Here is a 24,255-nt window from a genome sequence, read left to right as displayed (position 1 = left end):
AAAGCTTGCGTTTTCATTTGGACAGGGGACCTGCTGTGAATATGTCACGCCGAGGACCGACCATTCGTTTCCTTTCCTACACACACACACACACACACACACACACACACATATCATTTAATAAGGAGATTTAATTTAACATCACCAGCAGCAGCAGGCGGCTATACGCTAAAGACAACAGAGAGGGACAGAGAGGGAGAGGAGAGAGGGAGCGAGAGAGAGAGAGAGACACCTCTTTATTAAAAAGAGTTGAACATGAACACTTTGCTTTGGTATGTGAGGGGTTTAGTGATAAATCTGCAGGACCGAGTAGCGCAATACGGAAATCTGAAATATGAAAACTCTAAATATCATCTCCATTCTTTCATTTTCAGGAAGTTCTTTATCCTGAGAATGCTGGGCAAGAAACACCCTGCACTGGGAGACAGACCAGTTCATCATACTGGTGCTGTGACCCAGATGTAAACCAGGGCGTGACTGTAAACGTTATTTATTAGGAGATATTCTGGAAAAGTTATTGTGTGTGTGTGTGTGTGTGTGTGTGTGTGTGTGTGTGTGTGTGTGTATGGTGGGTGGGTGTGTGTAGTGGTGCTTGAAAGTTTGTGAACCCTTTAGAATTTTCTATATTTCTGTATAAATATGACCTAAAACATCATCAGATTTTCACACAAGTCCTAAAAGTAGATAAAGAGAACCTAGTTAAACAAATGAGACACAAATATTATACTTGGTCATTTATTTATTGAGGAAAATGATCCAATATTACATATCTGTGAGTGGCAAAAGTATGTGACCCTTTGCTTTCAGTATCTGGTGTGACCCCCTTGTGCAGCAATAACTGCAACTAAACGTTTGCGGTAACTGTTGATCAGTCCTGCACACCGGCTTGGAGGAATTTTAGCCCGTTCCTCCGTACAGAACAGCTTCAACTCTGGGATGTTGGTGGGTTTCCTCACATGAACTGCTCGCTTCAGGTCCTTCCACAACATTTCCATTGGATTAAGGTCAGGACTTTGACTTGGCCATTCCAAAACATTAACTTTATTCTTCTTTAACCATTCTTTGCTAGAATGACTTGTGTGCTTAGGGTCGTTGTCTTGCTGCATGACCCACCTTCTCTTGAGATTCAGTTCATGGACAGATGTCCTGACATTTTCTAGAATTTGCTGGTATAATTCAGAATTCATTGTTCCATCAATGATGGCAAGCCGTCCTGGCCCAGATGCAGCAAAACAGGCCCAAACCATGATACAGTACTACCACCACCATGTTTCACAGATGGGATAAGGTTCTTATGCTGGAATGCAGTGTTTTCCTTTCTCCAAACATAACACTTCTCATTTAAACCTGAAATTTCTATTTTGGTCTCATCCATCCACAAAACGTTTTTCCAATAGCCTTCTGGCTTGCCTACGTGATCTTTAGCAAACTGCAGATGAGCAGCAATGTTCTTTTTGGAGAGCAGTGGCTTTCTCCTTGCAACCCTGCCATGCACACCATTGTTGTTCAGTGTTCTCCTGATGGTGGACTCATGAACATTAATATTAGCCAATGTGAGAGAGGCCTTCAGTTCCTTAGAAGTTTCCCTGGGGTCCTTTGTGACCTCGCCAACTATTACACACCTTGCTCTTGGAGTGATCTTTGTTGGTCGACCACTCCTGGGTAGGGTAACAGTGGTCTTGAAATTCTTCCATTTGTACACAATCTGTCTGACTGTGGATTGGTGGAGTCCAAACTCTTTCATCATCAGGAATCCCTCGATACGAGTAGGATTGTCCACAGAGTTAGTAGGACTGGGTTACTTATGCACCCTACGGTGGCTCATGAGGTCAATACAGGAGGCGCAAGGTCGCTGGCACACTGAACAGATGAATAAGGAAGTGGTTGGAGGAGTTGTCCTTTCACGTTCTTTACAATTTTGGCGCTTCTCCTCTTGCCTGCGTCGTCTGGCAAGTTCAAAGGAGGTAACACCCTCATGGGTCGCTCTTCTCCGTCGCGGGCGATCCGAGGCAAGCTCTTCCCAGTTGTCTACACTGATGTTACAGGCTTTCAGAGAGGCCTTAAGATTGTATTTAAAACACTTCCTCTGCCCTCTTATCGACCTTGCTCCAGAGCTGAGCTCAACCCAAACTCTTTAGAGATGGTTTTGTAACCTTTTCCAGCCTGATGAGCATCAACAACGCTTTTTCTGAGGTCCTCAGAAATCTCCTTTGTTTGTGTCATGATACACTTCCACAAACATGTGTTGTGAAGATCAGACTTTGATAGATCCCTGTTCTTTAAATAAAACAGGGTGCCCACTCACACCTGATTGTCATCCCATTGATTGAAAACACCTGACTCTAATTTCACCTTCAAATTAACTGCTCATCCTAGAGGTTCACATACTTTTGCCACTCACAGATATGTAATATTGGATCATTTTCCTCAATAAATAAATGACCAAGTATAATATTTTTGTCTCATTTGTTTAACTGGGTTCTCTTTATCTACTTTTAGGACTTGTGTGAAAATCTGATGATGTTTTAGGTCATATTTATGCAGAAATATAGAAAATTCTAAAGGGTTCACAAACTTTCAAGCAGCACTGTAGGTTGAGGGACAGTAGTAGGGCTTGTAGCATTAATCTTCCCTCAATGTTTTGTACCTTTACTGTGCAAAATCTTTTTACCAAAGCAGTGTGTGTAGTGTACATTTGTAAAGTTTTACACTAAAAATTAATTTAATCTACAGCGCTGGTCTTTAAGGTCCAGGGTTTTACCTTAAACATGTTTTTTTAAATTAGGGACAATACTGACAATTCCAGGTGAAAGAAACACAAGGAAGGTAAAAATTATGTGCTCTTAAGTGTGTTTGTTTGTTTATTATCTTATTTTTCATTTTTACTTTTCACTTTTATATAATTTATTTAATTTGTACACAATTTATATTATTTCATTAATTATTTAATTTATCCTCATCATGGATGTCACGTCATAATTTTGACTATGACTAGTTTAATTTATTCGTTTCGAAATAAAAAATCTTTATTTCTATCTATCTATCTATCTATCTATCTATCTATCTATCTATCTATCTATCTATCTATCTATCTACATCCATGTGTGGAAGCACAAATTGTGAAACAATTTTATGCATCACACTCTACTTATAATTCAAAATTTTTACTACTTTTATTTAATTTTATCCATGCTTTTATTTTATTTATTATTTAAAATAAACACACAAGCCAATAACTAAAATAAATAAATAAGCAAATCAATAAATATTCTGTCAATTAAAAAAATGAGAGACACTAATAAAACACTAATAAAAGCTACAGTGTCGAACAAAAATTAGCAAAAAATTTACATTTTTTCCAAACATGATACTCTGACGAATAAACAATGAAATCCTAAAGTCTTGTAGAAAAAAAACAAAGCTTCTTCGCTTTCACCTGAAACTGAACTGAACTGGCAGCTTATAAACCTGTTTGAGTTTTTCGGGGAAAAAAAAACATGCAGACAAGCTTCACTCTCAGAAACAGAGTCAGACAAGAAATAAATAATAATAATAAATAAATAAAAATGTTGTGTTGAGCGGCTACAGACTGCAGCAGCTACAGACGGATGAATTATTAGTGACTGTGAGGCTACGGTGTGAAATATAGAACATCATACACACACTGCTACTGCTTCTGTACAATACACACATCTCACACACACTCAGGTCAGGAAAGTCACAAGGATCACATCATTCAGCACTTCATCCACCCCTACATCACCCCACCCATCCAACCATAACCCCACCCACCCCTCCATCACCCCACCCATCCATCACTCCACCCACCCATCACCCCACCCATCCAACCATAACTCCACCCACCCCTCCATCACCCCACCCATCCAGCTATCATCCCACCCATCACCCCACCCATCCAACCATAACTCCACCCACCCCTCCATCACCCCACCCATCCAGCTATCATCCCACCCATCTAACCATAACCCCACCCCTCCATCACCCCACCCACCCACCCAACCATCCAGCTATCACCCCACCTACCCATCCATCACCCCACCCATCCCACCATCACCCCACCCATCCCTCCATCACCCCACCCATCCAACCATCCAGCTATCACCCCACCCATCCAACCTTCACCCCACCCACCCCTCCATCACCCTACCCATCCAACCATCCAGCTATCACCCCAACCCATCCAACCATAACCCCACCCCTCCATCACCCCACCAATCCAACATCACCCCACCCACCCCTCCATCACCCCACCCACCCAACCATCCAGCTATCACCCCAACCCATTCAACCATAGCCTCACCCCTCCATCACCCCACCCCTCCATCACCTCACCCATCCAACCATAACCCCACTCACTCCTCCATCACTCCACCCATCCAACCATCATCCCACCCACCCAACCATCCAGCTATCACCCCACCCACCCATCCATCACCACACCTATCCAACCATCATCCCACCCATCCAAACATCCAGCCATCACCCCACCCTTTCAACCATCCAACCATCATCCCACCCATCCAAACATCGTCCTATCCATCCATCCAATCATCACTTCACCCATCCACCCACCACTCATCCATCCATCCATCCATCCATCCATCCATTCATCCATCCCACCATCACCCCACCCATCCACCCAAAAATTCATTCATATGTCCATCCAGAATCAGAATTGAGTCTTTTTTCTGGCCATGTCATTATTCACTAACATGTCCTTTAATTTATAACAATGTTCATCCTTCCATCATGAAATCTATCCATCCATTCCACAGTCTGTCTAGTTATATCTGTCGAATTATCCATCCATCCATCCATCCATCCAAAATCTAACCATTCATTTACACAAAAATCCATTACATCCATCCATTAATACCTCCATCAATCTATCTACTTATTCCAAATCCATACATTCAGTTCCAGAAGCAGTTTTATTGGCCAGTTAAACCTGATTTACAATTAATTTTGTGCATTCTTCTCTCCATCCATCCATCCATCCATCCATCCATCCATCCATCTGTTAATCCATTCATAAACACATATCTATCCAGAATCAGAATTAGGCTTATTGGTCAAGGAGGCCAATTGTCAATTGGCCAGTTGGCCAGTCAATGTCCATCCCTTCTCCCTCACCCTTCCCTCCATCCCTTGTTCCTGTGCCCTACCTGAGCTCCATGACACTGGTGACGTTTCCTGAAGGGAAGATGCGTCTGATGTAGTTAAAATCTCCCACGTAGATGCTGCCGTCCAATCCGCAGGCCAGAGCCACAGGAGCCAGCAGCTTGTTACCATCTGCCTGACCATTACAGCTGGGGCAGGAGATACTGCGCCTCCGCCCATTACCCATAATGCTGCTGATCACCGGGGGCTGCTGGGAAATAAACACATTCTCCCCATTGCCCTTATACAGGATACCTGAGAGAGAGAGAGAGAGAGAGAGAGGGAGAGAGAGAGAGAGAGAGAGGAACAGTGAGTCAATTTTAATTAAATTAAAAAAAGGATGTCCATCCATCCCTCTATCCATTCCTCTCCACACCATCAATTCCGTCCTCTATCCCTCTCATCATTCCATCTATTCTTATCTTTGTCCCTCTCTCAACCATTCCAAACCCTGCCTCCCTCTATCAATCTCTCCATCAGTCCACCAGTCCATCCCTCCATCTATCAATCTATTGCTTTATTCCTCCACTCATCCCTTCCTCTCTCTGCCTATTTTCTATCCACAATAATTTCATGTATGACTCCATCCATCCATCCCTGAGCTTTCCAACTATCCCACCCTCTACCCTTCCTCCTTTTATTATTCTCTCCATCATGCCATCAATCCTCTATTCCTCTGCCCTTGCATGACTGACTTATAAACCGTCCATCTAACTGAATTATTTATCTAAATTGGATTGCTATATTATATAGTATTTCTGTCCTTCTATAGCAAACAGTACTGGTTTTTCAGAGATGTTAATTAACTTTGCAGTGAGAATCGATGCGCACACACACACACACACACACACACACACACACACACACACACACGCACGCACACACACGCAGTTCCTGTAACAGCAGTAAAAGTGGGTCACGTTTCCTGTTTCTCTCTGCAGGGGTCGGTAATGCCTGGCACAAATGAAATCACAGTGAGCTCGGTCACGGAGTTAAAGAGCCAAATCAGACCTGAAAAGAAGGAAAACAGCTAAAAGAAAGAGGAATGAATCTGGTAATGCTAATGAGGAGAAACCATTCAACACAACCACTTCAACACAGTGGTCATGTGATCAGGTGGTGCTGTGCTGTATATAAACCTGTAAACCTGAGAATATTCATTGTCAATTCTTCGCCTCATATTTTAGAACTGACAGTAAAAGACAAAAAGGTGTGACTGTACTAAAAAAAAGGTCATGAAGTAATCGGATAAAGTTTAAACCACATGGTGGAATCAGGTTTGTGCCGCCACATGGATTGCCCTTTATGAAATACGCAAAATTTACTTCTGAATATACTCTCTCTCTCTCTCTCTCTCCCTCCCTGATTCTCTTTCTATCATGCTCCTATTTTTTTTCTCTTTCTTTATCTCTCAAGCTATGGTTTCACATCACAGAATTTTCATGTGAAAAAATTTCACGAGTTAACCTTTAGGGCCACTTTAACTCTAATGGGAACCTCAACATGGGAATTTACATCTTTAACCAATACCAAAAATACAGTAGCTTTGGCTGTGTTGATCATTAAACACGTGCTCCTTCCTTTGGATTGTGACGTAAGGAATAAGACCTTATTCTGCTTCGCATTGGGCAGCATCACATCACCATGGTGTGGATTATTTTCATGTAACAGCGCAGCCTGAAATGTGTTGTCCTGCTTATACCACAGATGATTTGCTGATGGTTACAATTTTTGATTGATGAATTAACGACACATCGCAATTTTTATCCATTCATAATTGCATTTATTGTTATGGAACAGCCATAAACAGGTTAGTATCTGTTATTGTTTATGTTATAGCAGGTATAAACAGTCATTCGCTCACCAGTCGTTCTCTCTTTATGTCTCTAATGAGACGATAAAACTGATGATAAAACTGTTTTGACGCATCTGCTCACCAATCTTCCACATCCACTTTGTTCACATCAGTTTCACAAAGAAATGCAAACTGTAGCATGACTGGGATTTTATCCTGTTTCTTTCTGATCATGTCTTCCTTCTCTCTCTTCAAACACTCTCTCTCTCTCTCTCTGACAAAGAAGTCAATCTTCAAACTACCAACTTCAATCTCACACTGCCTGGAGTAAAGTGTGTGTGTGTGTGTGTGTGTGTGTGTGTGTGTGTGTGTGTGTGTGTGTGTGTGTGTGTGTGTGTGTGTGTCAGTCACAGGAGGAAATGCCACCAGCTAGTGAGAGCAGGTTGAGTACCGTGTGTACCTTATCCCTTTTAATTTCCTGAATGTGATGTGGTGTGTGTGTGTGTCTTCAGCATACTTCAGCTCTTCAACACTCCATTAAGTGCACTCCAAACAGGTACAGATCTTTTCAACAGGAAATTAATAAATCTTGGTGTCTAAAACCTCTCACCCACTCCTTCACTATTTACTACATTTTGCTATAAATGGCATCCTGTTATATACAAAGAGTTCAAGTGCAAAAGCTGATGGCCTGAAAAAAAACCGAACCGATACCACCAGTGGATTGAGGGTGTCGTCTTTCTGTTCAGCAGCTTTGTGTTTTCACAAAAACATACATCTCTGGTGTAAAATCCTGATATATTTGTGTTTTTGTTTCAAAAACCAGCAACTGCCTTCATATCACTTTTTCACAACTCGGCAAATTTCAGACAATCAGCGCTCTGAAGCGAGTGACATCATCCAGCATGACTGCGCCCATGATTTTTGTTACCTTTCTTAGTTCACTCGCCAATAAAGTGGTATTTATTTCACCAAATAATGCATTAAGATGTGGAAAGCATCGATATCACTGAACAGGTGACTGTATCGCAGGTTGGGTGTAAAAATAAACACAAGTGGGAAAAGTGTGTCATAGCGGCGTGAGAAAAAACGCCCACATTTCTTCCAGACACAATGCAGCTTATATACTAAGTTATTCACTAAATTCAGATTTGTCTCTTTTTTGCAAAAAAAGTGGAATTATTGAGTTTTTACTCTATTTAGTTCTGTTTGATTTTTCACATCATGACAAGTTTATAACTTACTGCATATTGATTCAGATCACCCTGATATGAACTGACGAGTTCTATCAGGGAAATCAGAGAAGAAGAAAAAAACCAACCTCTTCCTATGTTCCATATATATATATATATATATATATATAGATATATAGATATATATATAAATATAAATTATTCAGTTCGATTTAATCTGGCAGTTAAATAACATTTTATCCATGATTACATGAAGTTTAGCTGTTTATCCAATCTGAAAGAATCTCTATACAGTGTGGAAGGACCAGGCGGAAAAGTGAAAAGTGAAAAGTGAAGCCAATGCTGAAGTGCTAAAATCTGCAGTTCCTCGAATGGCCACTTGAGGCAGGCTTCAAAAGTGAGTCAGTTCCCATAGACTGGCATTATAAAATGTCCAATTTTACAGCGAAAACAAACATGGGTCATATGTCATGTGTCAATCCTGGGATCGAGATGCTGAACCTCTTCTGCCCCTCGGACCTGCCTGATCCATCCTGGTGCCCTGTGTCTGGTTGGAGTCTCATCGCATCGCTCCTGTGGAGGACGGCCCCATGTGGACAGTTGAAAGTCACACCTGGAGGACGCTCTGGACTCTTACAGTAATGCTTTTATGGCTGAGGACTACAGTTGGCTTGCTAACTTTAGGGCTGCAGTTGTCATGAACAGTTTTGCACTCAAGTTTCCATCAATGAAGAGTTTATAACATCAACGAAACTGACTTCATGTTAAAACTGTTAATATTATAGTCAGGCTGTCTGCTGTTGCCCAAATGAGGATGGGTTCCCTTTTGAGTCCGGTTCCTCTCGAGGTTTCTTCCTCATGTCGTCTGAGGGAGTTTTTCCTCACCACCGTCGCCACAGGCTTCATCATTGGGGAGAGATTAGGGATAAAATTAGCTCATGTTTTAAGTCGTTCAAATTCTGTAAAGCTGCTTTGCGTCGTTTACCATTAAAAGCGCTATACAAATAAACTTGACTTGACATGTTTACAGCCTGCTGTCAAAACGGTTTTGGTCTCTCTAGCTAGTTCCCCTCTTCATGACAACTATACGGGGTGAATTTTATACAATTCAACAGTTTAAATTATGTTGTTAGCCGCTAGCTGGCATTACCTCAGAACTTACCTCAGAAAATAAATAATTTATGGAGCCTTGCCTATTTTTGTCTCAGAGCTTTTCCATCCAACAGCAAACAACTTTTACACACTACTACACCTGTAAGTTACTTTAATTTGCTTTCGTAGATTGCATTTACCTTTCAATATTTTTAGCAAGCTAGCTATTAACCAAGCTAACATTAGTTATCTAAGCTATCAGGGAAAAAGACATGAGGGGAAAATATCCCTAATGTTGTTTTTATTAACAATTACACACCTGGTTATTTATTTATTTAAAACCAGCCGTTGAGGTTATGGTCTGTATCTTATGGAGCGTGTTCTTTTAGTTTAGCCAGTAGCTTTGGCTAACTTGTATAACTAGCTTGTTAGCTTTGAGGTTAGTAGGCGTGTTCCAGCTGCATTATTCCAGTGGCCAAGCTTCACTATCCCCACCCATTTCTCCTTTTATGGACTAGCCGGGAGTTAGGCAGAGTCAGGCGCTGCCAAGATGGCGATGCCCGTAGCTTCCTTATTTGAGCTTCAAACCCGCTCTTCAGAAATCCTATGAGTGACGTCACAGAGGCTCTGTCCATTATTTTTACAGTCTATGGGAAGGACTGTACATGGGTTCTACCTGAGTCACAGTGCATTATGGGTAATAATATAGTGCACTATCCAGGGAACGTACTTCATCCACTGAGAATTCAGACATCACTACAAAGCCAGTGCACTGTACAGTGGAGTGAACAGGGAACAAATTCAGACCTATTCTGGATTTTATAAGTTCATTTAAAATGTTTATTATATATATATATTTCACCTGAAATGCCTGGTGTCAGAAAAGGTTTTCGCAGCTGGGCTGGGTTTCCCGATAACACTGTCCTTTAGAGCTAAAGAGCGAGTTGAGAGACTCTGAAGCAACGGACATTGTCTCTGTACATGGTTTTCCCGAACCCACTCATAAGAAAGAGTCTTAAGAACAATATTACGAAGAGCTTCGTTGCAGCGTGCGTCCTTGATATAGGCATTAGTAGTTGCTAAAGGCATTAATAGTTGCTAAATCCAGTTGATGAGGTCACGTGGTTTTCGTTTTTTTTTTTTTACCAAAAAACAATGAAATATAAAGCATTTAAAATATGTTAATATACTGTATCGTCATTCAGCATTACATACCGGTATATAATATGGGAATTAATAATTGAAACTATTTTACATTTTTGGGCAATATTTTTTATTCCAAGTGGGTTTTTTTAATTAAATGAATAAATGTTCACATGAAAGAATGAACAAATAATGAACTAAATAATTCAGTAAATGTTTTCCCCGTGCCTGATCATTTCCAGACACGCAGCTTGTGAACAGCAAGGGCAGGCAACTGCTTGGGGCCCCCCGAGAGTTGGGGCCTGAGGGCTTATTTATTTTGTTTTTTATTGTTTTTATTGTTCTTTACCACTGTATTTTCACATTTGGAATTTTAAAAACTTTGGTTTCATACATTTTTCGTTGGTGTCAGATTATTTATAACATATTGGTGATGAACACTGGTCAGAAGGGCCCCCTGGAAATTTTTGCTCGGGGCCACAACAGACTCTAGAATCGCCTCTGATCATTTCAGTGTTACCCAAACATGCAGTCATGATTATTTAAACTCTTATCTACAACGCCAAGTTGGCAATGTTCTTCCTTATATATGCAAGGAGGGAGAGAGAGTGAGAGAGAGAAAACAAGAGAAAGAGAGAGAGATGGAGAGAGAGAGAGGTTTTGATCTGTCTCGACCTAAGGAGGTTGAATTGACCTCTGATACATAAACCTCCATCAGTGGAGACAGATCAAGACCTCTCCGTCTCTCTCTCTCTCTCTCTCTCACACACACACAATGTTCGAGGTGCAGAAATGTGTCTGATTTATGACCCTAAATTAGATAATCATTCGCCTAATGGAGTTAAATTTGATTAAAATGTGGTGATATTGATGTGACATTCCGATATCTGTACGTGATTCCAGAACATACTGAAATATATTCATGATGTTTTTTGGATATTTATTTAATAATTAACTCGCTGTGGGCGGCACGGTGGTGTAGTGGTTAGCGCTGTCGCCTCACAGCAAGAAGGTCCGGGTTCGAGCCCCGGGGCCGGCGAGGGCCTTTCTGTGTGGAGTTTGCATGTTCTCCCCGTGTCCGCGTGGGTTTCCTCCGGGTGCTCCGGTTTCCCCCACAGTCCAAAGACATGCAGGTTAGGTTAACTGGTGACTCTAAATTGAGCGTAGGTGTGAATGTGAGTGTGAATGGTTGTCTGTGTCTATGTGTCAGCCCTGTGATGACCTGGCGACTTGTCCAGGGTGAACCCCGCCTTTCGCCCGTAGTCAGCTGGGATAGGCTCCAGCTTGCCTGTGACCCTGTAGAACAGGATAAAGCGGCTACAGATAATGAGATGAGATGAGATGAGATTAACTCGATGTACTTGCAATCTAGAAGAAAAATAATTGAACCCCGGCAGCAGATTCAACACCAGTCTCCGCCCGGTGACGGTGAGAGAGAGTCCCTCGGAGGTGCAGTGCAGTCTGTGTGTTTGGCGGTGAGCGAGTCGCTCTTTGTTGTGAACGGGTGATCTGAGTTTCTTGTAAATTCAGAGCAAACTAAAGGACTACTTTACGTACGATGTTGTTCGGGAAAACCACGTTAGCTTGACGATGGATCTTAAGAGGGAACTGAAGACACTCTTGGCCTTAAGAGGCTTTCAGGAAACCCAGCCCTGACCAATCACAAGCTCTGATTTCTTTCTCTTTTATTTTCTCTCTTTTTATTAATTTTTTTCTGCTGATATCACACCACTTATTTCATTTCTTTTTTTCTCATTCCTACTCTCTTTCTCTTTTCTTTCCCTGTCACTCTCTGTCTTTCTTCTTCTTCCTCTCTCTCTGTCTCTCTTCTTCCCTCTCTTTCCATACTCCTTCTTTTTCCAATTCCCTTTCCTTTTTCCTTTCTTTCTCCCTTAATCCATTTATCTTTTCACTTCCTTGCAAACCCAGTCTATCTACTTTAAAACCAGCACATCGAGTGATAAAGAACAAATGTTTGTGTAATCCTCGACAGATGATCGCATGATTGTCCAGATGTTGGACTAAATTAAAGAATTAAAGAAAAGAAAGCCATGTAAATCTTTATATCTGATTAGATTTTTTTTTTAAATTGCGAGATTTGATCTTACTGTCTGAATATTTGAACCTACTGTTCACGAGACATTCAGAAACAATGCTGAGATAAAGATGAAGAGAAAACGTTGATGATTTTGTGCATAGTTTTTCCCAGACACTGGATTTTAATATTGTAAGATGAGTCACGTTTCTACTTTAATTCTTTCACTTTTAATTTAATATCAGGCTGAGCACTGCAAACGGTGATATGAAGCGAAAACTGTAGTGTGTGTGTGTGTGTGTGTGTGTGTGTGTGTGTGTGTGTGAACCTGCATTAAGGTTACTCTCGTCAACTCTTTGGTCATGCATTCTCCAGTCTGGAGCTCTCAACCCTCAAACTTCCTTTACATTATTTATATGTCTGGGATCTCGGAGTCTCTTCATAAAACAAAGAAAGAAACAAACAGCGAATAACAGCAGCACCAGAAACCACACCGGCTCACTATAAGCTGAGAATCAGACGTATGGTCTGCGAAAGTGTGAAAATGCGCTCGTGGTGATTCTGTACAGGAAATCTGTTCTCAGAAACACGCGACATATTGAAATGTTCGCGGTGGTGAGGCTGATAGGAGAGGAGCGGAGAGGAGAGGCTGCTGACTGCCGAGCCGCTTTCACAACAAAACACACCAAAAGCGCCGCTTCCTCCGCACACAAAAAAAAATCTGTCAGAAACGAACAACCCACGCGCCAGCAAAACAGTAATTAAGACTAAAACGGATAATCACGATGTAACGCATCCATTCTGGACTCGCAGAAAGACGCATCGCAGCAATTCGAAGCTTTTCCTTTGTCAAAATGCGGCGTGTGAGAGACGTGGATCTGACAGCCTGGGGGACGGCGGGGGGTCTTTCATCAAAGCCCGAAAAACAACACAAGGTGTGGAATTCTGCCACCAAGAACAAATAAAATAAACAGACCAAAAAAAAAACAAGGTCAAGTGTCATGAGAAATAATCAGGAAGGAGGAAAAAAATGAAGGAATAAAAATAAAACATTTATGTTGAAGGATTTCCAAACAGGTTTATTCTAAACACATCACAAAGCACTCGGTGTAATGAATGATTTAATAAACGTCAAATTAATCATTTTTATTTTAGCATTTAAAGAGTTTATTCATTTGTCTGAAAATAAAAGGAACAACCACAATATACGATATAATAAAATTCTTACTTAACCATCAGAGACAAAGACTAAATTCATAGCATGAGCATTTTTCAAATTTTGTGACTTAATTCTATAGATATAGATTTTTATTCTATCCACAATCGCTGGATATGAGCTAAAACGTGCATGCTCTGATTGGCTACTCTAGTACTAGGATATCAACTCGTATATCGTGAGTAGAGAAAAACAAAATGGCGGAGTGTGTTGCTGAACTAACCAGAGATGAAATAAAAACTCTACTCGAAAATAAAACCCCCCAAAATGCAAAGAAAAAGCAACAAAATATGGAATGAAAGTATTTCATGGTAAGAACATGTCTTATTTTATTTTCAATTTTTCAAGAATTGTTATAATGATAGCATTTTTCACAAATTGCTCCTGTCATTTCACTGGTTTGTTTACATTCTAAGCGGAAATGATTTTGTTGGACGTTTTGTATAAACTTTTTATTTATCGAATTTGCAAAGAATAAAAATAAAAAAATGCTGTTTCTCAAAATCCAGTGAATGTGGATAGAATAAAACAGTTATTCCATTCAAACTCATCATACACAGCTTATAACCATGATCAGGTCATGTACGACTCCATTTCGTAGAATAACTGTCAGAGGTGGACAGTAACGAAATACATTTACAACCCCGATTCCAAAAAAGTTGGGACAAAGTACAAATTGTAAATAAAAACTGAATGCAATAATTTACAAATCTCAAAAACTGATATTTTATTCACAATAGAACATAGACAACATATCAAATGTCGAAAGTGAGACATTTTGAAATTTCATGCCAAATATTGGCTCATTTGAAATTTCATGACAGCAACACATCTCAAAAAAGTTGGGACAGGGGCAATAAGAGGCTGGAAAAGTTAAAGGTACAAAAAAGGAACAGCTGGAGGACCAAATTGTAACTCATTAGGTCAATTGGCAATAGGTCATTAACATGACTGGGTATAAAAAGAGCATCTTGGAGTGGCAGCGGCTCTCAGAAGTAAAGATGGGAAGAGGATCACCAATCCCCCTAATTCTGCGCCAACAAATAGTGGAGCAATATCAGAAAGGAGTTCAACAGTGTAAAATTGCAAAGAGTTTGAACATATCATCATCTACAGTGCATAATATCATCAAAAGATTAGGAGAATCTGGAAGAATCTCTGTGCGTAAGGGTCAAGGCCGGAAAACCATACTGGGTGCCCGTGATCTTCGGGCCCTTAGACGGCACCGCATCACATACAGGCATGCTTCTGTATTGGAAATCACAAAATGGGCTCAGGAATATTTCCAGAGAACATTATCTGTGAACACAATTCACCGTGCCATCCGCCGTTGCCAGCTAAAACTCTATAGTTCAAAGAAGAAGCCGTATCTAAACACGATCCAGAAGCGCAGACGTCTTCTCTGGGCCAAGGCTCATTTAAAATGGACTGTGGCAAAGTGGAAAACTGTTCTGTGGTCAGACGAATCAAAATTTGAAGTTCTTTATGGAAATCAGGGACGCCGTGTCATTCGGACTAAAGAGGAGAAGGACGACCCAAGTCGTTATCAGCGCTCAGTTCAGAAGCCTGCATCTCTGATGGTATGGGGTTGCATTAGTGCGTGTGGCATGGGCAGCTTACACATCTGGAAAGACACCATCAATGCTGAAAGGTATATCCAGGTTCTAGAGCAACATCCCATCCAGACGACGTCTCTTTCAGGGAAGACCTTGCATTTTCCAACATGACAATGCCAAACCACATACTGCATCAATTACAGCATCATGGCTGTGTAGAAGAAGGGTCCGGGTACTGAACTGGCCAGCCTGCAGTCCAGATCTTTCACCCATAGAAAACATTTGGCGCATCATAAAACGGAAGATACGACAAAAAAGACCTAAGACAGTTGAGCAACTAGAATCCTACATTAGACAAGAATGGGTTAGCATTCCTATCCCTAAACTTGAGCAACTTGTCTCCTCAGTCCCCAGACGTTTACAGACTGTTGTAAAGAGAAAAGGGGATGTCTCACAGTGGGAAACATGGCCTTGTCCCAACTTTTTTGAGATGTGTTGTTGTCATGAAATTTAAAATCACCTAATTTTTCTCTTTAAATGATACATTTTCTCAGTTTAAACATTTGATATGTCATCTATGTTCTATTCTGAATAAAATATGGAATTTTGAAACTCATGGCTTTACCTAGAACCCATGTTTCAGTTTTCAGAAAGGAATAAAGATTTGTTTTGTTTTAATTGTTTGCTTTGTTTGCCGAAAACGAACCACATCACAGCCTACAAAAACTCGTCTGACCCGCGGAAGCATATTGAGGGATGTGAATGTTTTATTCCAAGAGAAAGCTTGCAATGAAGTCATCTGTGCTTTTAGAGCCAGTGATAATGTTGTAATAGCTATGCAGTCTGGTTAGTCAAAGGACTTTCTATGGATTTTCCCGCCAAGTTGCCATCGCCTTGTCCACAGCTAATGTTAACACACAGCTAGTTAACTTGGACACTGTTAGTTAGCATGTAAAAATGGAGTGACACTAACATGAATAACGCTAACTGATCTGAAGTCCTTTCAGAAATGTTTTAGCATAATCTTGCCAAATAAACAAAATGTAAAAATCTTTCTTTTCTAGTAACATTCGCTACCCAATATGATTTTGAGTTTGAAAAGTTTGCTAGCATGTCAGGTGGAGTTTCACTAACTAGGTAGCTTAACGTTAAACCACCATGATGGCACAGCATGCGTTCATTTTGTGAATTCACATTTCTGTCTTTGGTAACGGCGTTAGGTTTTGTAAGCGTTGTGGCAATAATACAACGATGCACTGACAGAAAATGTACTTTTAATACTTAAGTATTTTTAAAAGCAAATACTTCAGTACTTTAACTTAAGTAAAAATTTGACTGGACAACTTTCACTTGTATCAGAGTCGCATTTGACCAGCGGGATCTGTACTTTGACTTCAGTAATGAAGTTGGGTTCTTTGTCCACCTCTGATAACTGTTAATGATATACACTATCAACATTATTTAGAATAGGTGTTTAGGTTAGGGGCGGAGTTTGGGGCAGAGCTAGCATTCTGTGGGTGGTGGTGCATGGCTGTTCTTAGTTGGTGGAGCGATTTGTCTGGTTAATTCCAATAACAAATGAGACTCCGGCATGCTAAGACTATTTCTTACATTTTCTGACATTTATTAAATTCAACTTTTTAAAATGTGCCTTTGCTGTTAAGTAGGAATTTTTCACGAGATCAGGGTATTTTTTGTTTTAAATCGTATATTTGATTAAAATTGTAATAATATAAACTGTACAAAAAAGTTAAAATGGAAATAGAAACACAACGGATTAAATTCCAGCAAGTCGTTGGATTGGCTAAATGAAAACTGATTTGTAATGAAATGAAAATTGTATAAATGAAGATTGAAGTAAAATTGTTGATCCGAGAAGATTGAATTCTTCTCCTGAGGATCTTCTGGTTAAAAGTAAACAACTGTCACAAAAAAAGAAGTCCTGCATTAGACCTGGACTTGTTCTGAATGTGATGAACACAGAGTGCTAATCATGGACGTTAATGCTAAACAGAAAGCAAAGAGCTCTCCTTTATTTCTGGTCATTTCTTTTCTCTCATCTTTTATATTTTCTCAATTTTACAATTTGTGTCGCCTTCTCACAGATAAAACATTAATTACAAAATTACAAATCCCATGTTTACTTCACACAAACTTCACACATGGTATTGTCGTAACATTGTAACGCTATTATTAAGTCACGCTAGCAGCGGTAGTGCAAACTGTTACTCACAATTAGGAGCTTTCTTCTTCTTCTCCTAACGTTTTTAGGACGCTATTTCTCCCTCAATTTTCAACCAATCATCACCAAATTTCAGATGAAGAATCCCTCTGGGCTGAATTATGTTGCTATGACTTTTGGTGCTGATCTGGATCACTGATCTGGAATGATCCATGAAAAACTGGCTTTTTTTCCCAATCACTTATAACTTTGTCAATTTTCATGATTTTTTTCCATCAGTTTTTTTTTTAATTACAGTGGTGCTTGAAAGTTTGTGAACCCTTTAGAATTTCCTCTATTTCTGCATAAATATGACCTAAAACATCATCAGATTTTCACACAAGTCCTAAAAGTAGATAAAGAGAACCCAGTTAAACAAATGAGACAAAACTATTATACTTGGTCATTTATTTATTGAGGAAAATGATCCAATATTACATATCTGTGAGTGGCAAAAGTATGTGAACCTCTAGGATTAGCAGTTAATATGAAGGTGAAATTAGAGTTAGGTGTTTTCAATCAATGGGATGACAATCAGGTGTGAGTGGGCACCCTGTTTTATTTAAAGAACAGGGATCTATCAAAGTCTGATCTTCACAACACATGTTTGTGGAAGTGTATCATGGCACGAACAAAGGAGATTTCTGAGGACCTCAGAAAAAACGTTGGTGATGCTCATCAGGCTGGAAAAGGTTACAAAACCATCTCTAAAGAGTTTGGACTCCACCAATCCACAGTCAGACAGATTGTGTACAAATGGAGGAAATTCAAGACCATTGTTGCTCTCCCCAGGAGTGGTCGACCAACAAAGATCACTCCAAGAGCAAGGCGTGTAATAGTCGGCGAGGTCACAAAGAACCCCAGGGTAACTTCTAAGCAACTGAAGGCCTCTCTCACATTGGCTAATGTTAATGTTCATGAGTCCACCATCAGGAGGACACTGAACAACAATGGTGTGCATGGCAGGGCTGCAAGGAGAAAGCCGCTGCTCTCCAAAAAGAACATTGCTGCTCATCTGCAGTTTGCTAAAGATCATGTGGACAAGCCAGAAGGCTATTGGAAAAATGTTTTGTGGACGGATGAGACCAAAATAGAACTTTTTGGTTTAAATGAGAAGCGTTATGTTTGGAGAAAGGAAAGCACTGCATTCCAGCATAAGAACCTTATCCCATCTGTGAAACATGGTGGTGGTAGTATCATGGTTTGGACCTGTTTTGCTGCATCTGGGCCAGGACGGCTTGCCATCATTGATGGAACAATGAATTCTGAATTATACCAGTGAATTCTAAAGGAAAATGTCAGGACATCTGTCCATGAACTGAATCTCAAGAGAAGGTGGGTCATGCAGCAAGACAACGACCCTAAGCACACAAGTTGTTCTACCAAAGAATGGTTAAAGAAGAATAAAGTGAATGTTTTGGAATGGCCAAGTCAAAGTCCTGACCTTAATCCAATGGAAATGTTGTGGAAGGACCTGAAGCGAGCAGTTCATGTGAGGAAACCCACCAACATCCCAGAGTTGAAGCTGTTCTGTACGGAGGAATGGGCTAAAATTCCTCCAAGCCGGTGTGCAGGACTGATCAACAGTTACCGCAAACGTTTAGTTGCAGTTATTGCTGCACAAGGGGGTCACACCAGATACTGAAAGCAAAGGTTCACATACTTTTGCCACTCACAGATATGTAATATTGGATCATTTTCCTCAATAAATAAATGACCAAGTATAATATTTTTGTCTCATTTGTTTAACTGGGTTCTCTTTATCTACTTTTAAGACTTGTGTGAAAATCTGATGATGTTTTAGGTCATATTTATCCATAAATGTAGAAAATTCTAAAGGGTTCACAGACTTTCAAGCACCACTGTATTTTGTTCAGGGTGGCAGGGCACAACTTTTCCTTGACCTTCAACTGACAAAGGTCAGCTAGCGCAAATTACTGTGACTTTAGTCACAGTCTCTATCTCGTGTCATTATTATTTTAACAAAATGAGTTCTTTGAAATGTTTTGTTCCCATGCACTGGGCGGTGCTGAGCGAGCTAAATCAGTTCAGTGTTAAAAAACTAATGACTAAATCAGTACACATACTCACTAGCCACTTTATTAGGAACACCCCGGCGTCCACCTGCTGTTTTCTGCAGTTCTCTAATCAGCCGATCTCTCGACAGCAGCACGAGGCATCAAATCACGCAGATACAAATCGAGAGCGTCAGTTAATGTTCATGATGTTCAAACATCAGAACGGGAAACATTGTGATCTCACAGTGAAGTGTGACTTTCTTTCTTTTGCTGTGGTATGGGTGTCGGTTTGAGCCAGATGGAGCGTGAAGGTTTGAGTATTTCAGAAACTGCTGATCTCCTCCTGGGGTTTTCACACACAGCAGTCTCTAGAGTTTACACAGAATGGTGCGGAAAACAAAAAAACATCGAGTGAGTGAGTGAGCGACAGTTCTGTGGGTGGAAAGTAAACAAACGCCTTGTTGATAAGAGAGGGTCAGAGGGAAATGGACAGATTGGTTTGAGGTTTTTCTTTTTTGCCAGGAAGGATATAGTAACTCAGATAATCACTCTTTGCAACCGTGGTGAGCAGAAAAGCATCTCAACATGAAACAGCACACAGAAGAACACATTGGGTTCCACTCCTGCAGCCAAGAACAGGGATCTTAGAATCAAGAACCAATTCCTATTAAAGTGGCCGGTGAGTGGAATAGCTTGGGTTCTCTGTAATTAACTCGCTGGCTAATTACATGTCATATATATCTCATCTCATTATCTGTAGCCACTTTATCCTTCTACAGGGTCGCAGGCAAGCTGGAGCCTATCCCAGCTGACTACGGGCGAAAGGCGGGGTTCACCCTGGACAAGTCGCCAGGTCATCACAGGGCTGACACATAGACACAGACAACCATTCACACTCACATTCACACCTACGCTCAATTTAGAGTCACCAGTTAACCTAACCTGCATGTCTTTGGACTGTGGGGGAAACCGGAGCACCCGGAGGAAACCCACGCAGACACGGGGAAAACATGCAAACTCCGCACAGAAAGGCCCTCGCCGGCCCCGGGGCTCGAACCCAGGACCTTCTTGCTGTGAGGCGACAGTGCTAACCACTACACCACCGTGCTGCCGCTGTCATATATATATTTGTCATAAAATCTACAAGTGAATTTTCAACATGGAGCGCTAATCGAGTACATTAATGCGAATCTGATTGGTCGAGCAGCGTTCCAAGTGCATCGCTCCGCTCGTCCACGTAAATCTTCACTTCCTGGTTTGAAACCGTTACTACAGTGGTGTTAGCAACATCATCAGTGGATAAATGATACGTTTCAGGAAAATAACTTTTGACTTAAAATATGAAAACTCGTCAGATGATGATGAACAGGAGGACGTGACGCTGATTTTACCGGAAGCTCCTTCAACAGGAATGAAGTATAAATCAGCGTGATGTGTTAGAAAGTGAGTGTGGCTTCTTCAGGAAATGTTTTGACTAGTGAAGCAAAAATAAACAGAACATTTAAATGAGACCATCAGTGACGGTGTAGCTCACTCCGGCCCCGTCTAGTCCAGAAGGAACGATCTAAAGTGGGCCATCTTGCGCAATAAATGTTGTGAGCGATATACACTATATACACGCTATATATAGAAGCGATATCCACCCTAGGAATACCGACCTATTTACCAGAAAGGATGAGAAGAAGTGATTTTTGTTGAACTGCTCATTAAGGCTTAATTAGTCTGTAACTTAATTAATAATTGTAATTAAGCAAATTTGGGTAGAAGCTATATGCACCCTAGGCAGACCTACCTTCCTGCCAAAAGAATAAAAAATTGGTGAAGAATTGAGACAGAAGAAGCGATTTTTGTGAAATGTGGACGACGCCAGACGGACGATGGACAACACATGATGGCATAAACTCATCACCTGTTGGCCGGATGAGCTAAATAATATTGGCTGGCTTTTTTCATGGTATATCAGATCTATTCCATTTGGCTAGCATGATATTAAACAAGTTGAAGATGAGTAGCTGAATGGAATATATCTGATAGACCACAAAAAAAGCCAGCCAATGTTATTATTATTATTATTATTATTACACATACACACTCTCTTCATATTAGTCTTCTTGAAAGCCAACGCAAGCTTACCTGTGAGTCGGCGCCGTCAGCGCAGCAGTGAAGTCACCTTCCAGCCGGTGTAGCGTTCATCAGTAGTGTTAGCGAATGCTAATAAAGCGGTCAAGCCAGTGCTATCGAGAGCTACAGGCTAACGACCGAGAAACTCAGATTTCTGTCTCCAGACTCTTCTTCCACGCTGCACACTCGCTACAGTGTTTTTCACTCAGACTTAAGTATTCATTTCCCTGTGTAATTTACTGACTTACAGAGCGACCTGGCAGCCTGACGCTAATCCCTTACAAAATCCTTTACGCTGTTACTTTGTTGGTGTCTGGCTAAGGTTTGGTTGAACTCAAGTCCCAGCTCTAACAGTAATGGTTCACCACTGCTTGTAAATTAGGGGTTGACCGATAATCGGCCTGGCCGATATATCGGGCCGATATTCTGCATTTTTAGGGTTATTGGTATCGGCCATAATTTCCACCGATATGCCGATAACATGCCTTTTTGCAGCCATTTCGTTCCTAACGCGACTGTCACTGCACGTCCTTTCCTGCACTCGCCTCTCTGAGTTCAAGAACACGGTCCTGCCCACCACAACATCTGATTTGTTTGGCACAAGAGATATAGCCAATCAACACGTGTAGCTAAACGCTGTGAACTGTTTCAAGGCGGCCGTACGGGCACTCGGGCAGAAGCGGCACAAGGGATACAGCCAATCAACACGCGTAGCTAAACGCTGTGAACTGTTTCAAGGCGGCCGTATGGGCACTCGGGCAGAAGCGGCACAAGGGATACAGCCAATCAACACGCGTAGCTAAACGCTGTGAACTGTTTCAAGGCGGCCGTATGGGCACTCGGGCAGAAGCGGCACAAGGGATACAGCCAATCAACACGCGTAGCTAAACGCTGTGAACTGTTTCAAGGCGGCCGTATGGGCACTCGGGCAGAAGCAGATCCCACTTCAAGGTAAGGACATGCTGCTTTTGCCGCAATAAGTCACAAACACACAAGTTGCAAAAGCACAACATCATTATATGTTTACATTCTTCATCTACTACTCGTTAAAATTGTCCATTTGCATCTGTGTAGCCAGGCAAACTTAGCTTACGGAAGGAAGCACTTGAATTAGCCTACAACCAACTAGTCTCGCTGAAACTACATGTAACGCTTCCTTCTTCACTACAATATAATCCTCCTAAATTGGGAATATTAGGCTTGGGCATTAAAAGCATTAGAATGTAGATGGTTACTTGTTAAGTTGTTACATAATAGGGAGTGATAGCCTACTTTAGGTTTGATTTTACTTTTTAAAAAATGCTGCAGGCAGCTCCCTACACTTGATTTGTTATTTAAAAACTACTTGAAGTTGGTAAGTCTTACTTAGTGCTTAGTGTAAAAGAATCCAGAGTGTATTTTCATTTATTTTCCACTGAAAATGGTGAGCTGTAATATAGTAGGGAGTGATTTATTTATTGGTGAATATATATTTTATTATTATTTTATTTCTCATTTTATTCTAACTAATGTTTGACTTTATTGTACAAATGCTGCTGGCATCTCCCTGCACAAAATTTCATGTTCAATTTTACAATTAAACATACATTTCATGGATATGAAGGTCTGTGTCAGTGTGTGCTATGTTTCATTTCATGTGAATTATAATGTTTACATTTATCGGTTGCACATATCGGTTATCGGCATCCCAATTCCATAATAATCGGTATCGGTATCGGCCCTGAAAAAAACATATCGGTCGATCCCTATTGTAAATTTGCGTGAAGAATATCTAATGCAGTTTTGGTAACCTTTCGGATGTTCAACGTGTCTCTCTCTTTCCCAACAAACAAAGAAATGATTGTGCGCATTCGCAGCAGAAAACTCTCTCACTGAATATTCGCTTCAGCTCTGAAGTGTGACATCATGTTGCCTTGACAACTGTGCAATATCGTAAACCATATTCAACGCTCATTCTCCATTGCGTAGAGTGACGTAATACACGTAGGATAAGCGATATGCTAACGATATTGCATGCTATTGAACCAAATGAATGAAACCCACTAGAAGGGAATAGAACACGTTTTTATTCCATCAAAAAAGTGTCCTGGATGGATAATAATTAGTCGTACTGCATCCAAAATGTCCCTTATTCGACATTAATGTCCTTTTTACAGAACCGTAATACCACACTTGAACTCGTGCTGCTGCACTGAATATCAGCATGACTGTGATTCTTCACGACCGAGTCAGACTTTTATTTTCTCGTTGACTTGATAATGAATTATAATAAGAAATGTTCTATCGCTCGCTCTCACACACACGCACACGCACACGCGGACACACTGCCGTCATCAGAGGAAACTTTGAAGTCTTCACTTTGTGCTGGGAAACTCTCTCTCTCTCTCTCTCTCTCTCTCTGTCTCTCTCAAAGATGGGCGCCATTTTTTTGAGCGTCGGGAAGGGAGTTGCTTTGAAAGCAGGGAAGGAGTGAAGGATAGATAGACGGGCGTTTCTTCAAAGCGGAACTTCAAAGCACGACCTCACGCTGTGAGCGCTAAATTATTCACGTTGCGCAACATGGTGGAATCCGGGCGAGTTAATTACAGGCCGAGATCAATACGGCCATCTGAGAGTGCGGCGGCATTAACGTCGCCATAAATCTCAATAACAAACCCCACCGCTCACCATCGATTAGCCCATCG

At 40.9% G+C, this 24,255-nt stretch overlaps 1 protein-coding gene across 1 annotated transcript in view; it reads right to left on the bottom strand.

Moving 5' to 3' along the window:
- tenm3 (teneurin transmembrane protein 3) overlaps nt 1-24,255 on the bottom strand; it is an 813,838-nt gene that overhangs the window by 69,636 nt on the left and 719,947 nt on the right. The window contains exon 20 of the mRNA XM_060925037.1: nt 5,187-5,436. Coding sequence (XP_060781020.1) covers nt 5,187-5,436 — 250 coding nt within the window. The remainder of the gene's footprint in view (nt 1-5,186; nt 5,437-24,255) is intronic.

The sequence above is a fragment of the Neoarius graeffei genome, chromosome 7 (genome assembly GCF_027579695.1).
Source record: "Neoarius graeffei isolate fNeoGra1 chromosome 7, fNeoGra1.pri, whole genome shotgun sequence".
In the NCBI taxonomy this organism is placed as follows: Eukaryota; Metazoa; Chordata; class Actinopteri; order Siluriformes; family Ariidae; genus Neoarius; species Neoarius graeffei.
This window is presented reverse-complemented; position numbering and strand designations above follow the sequence as displayed.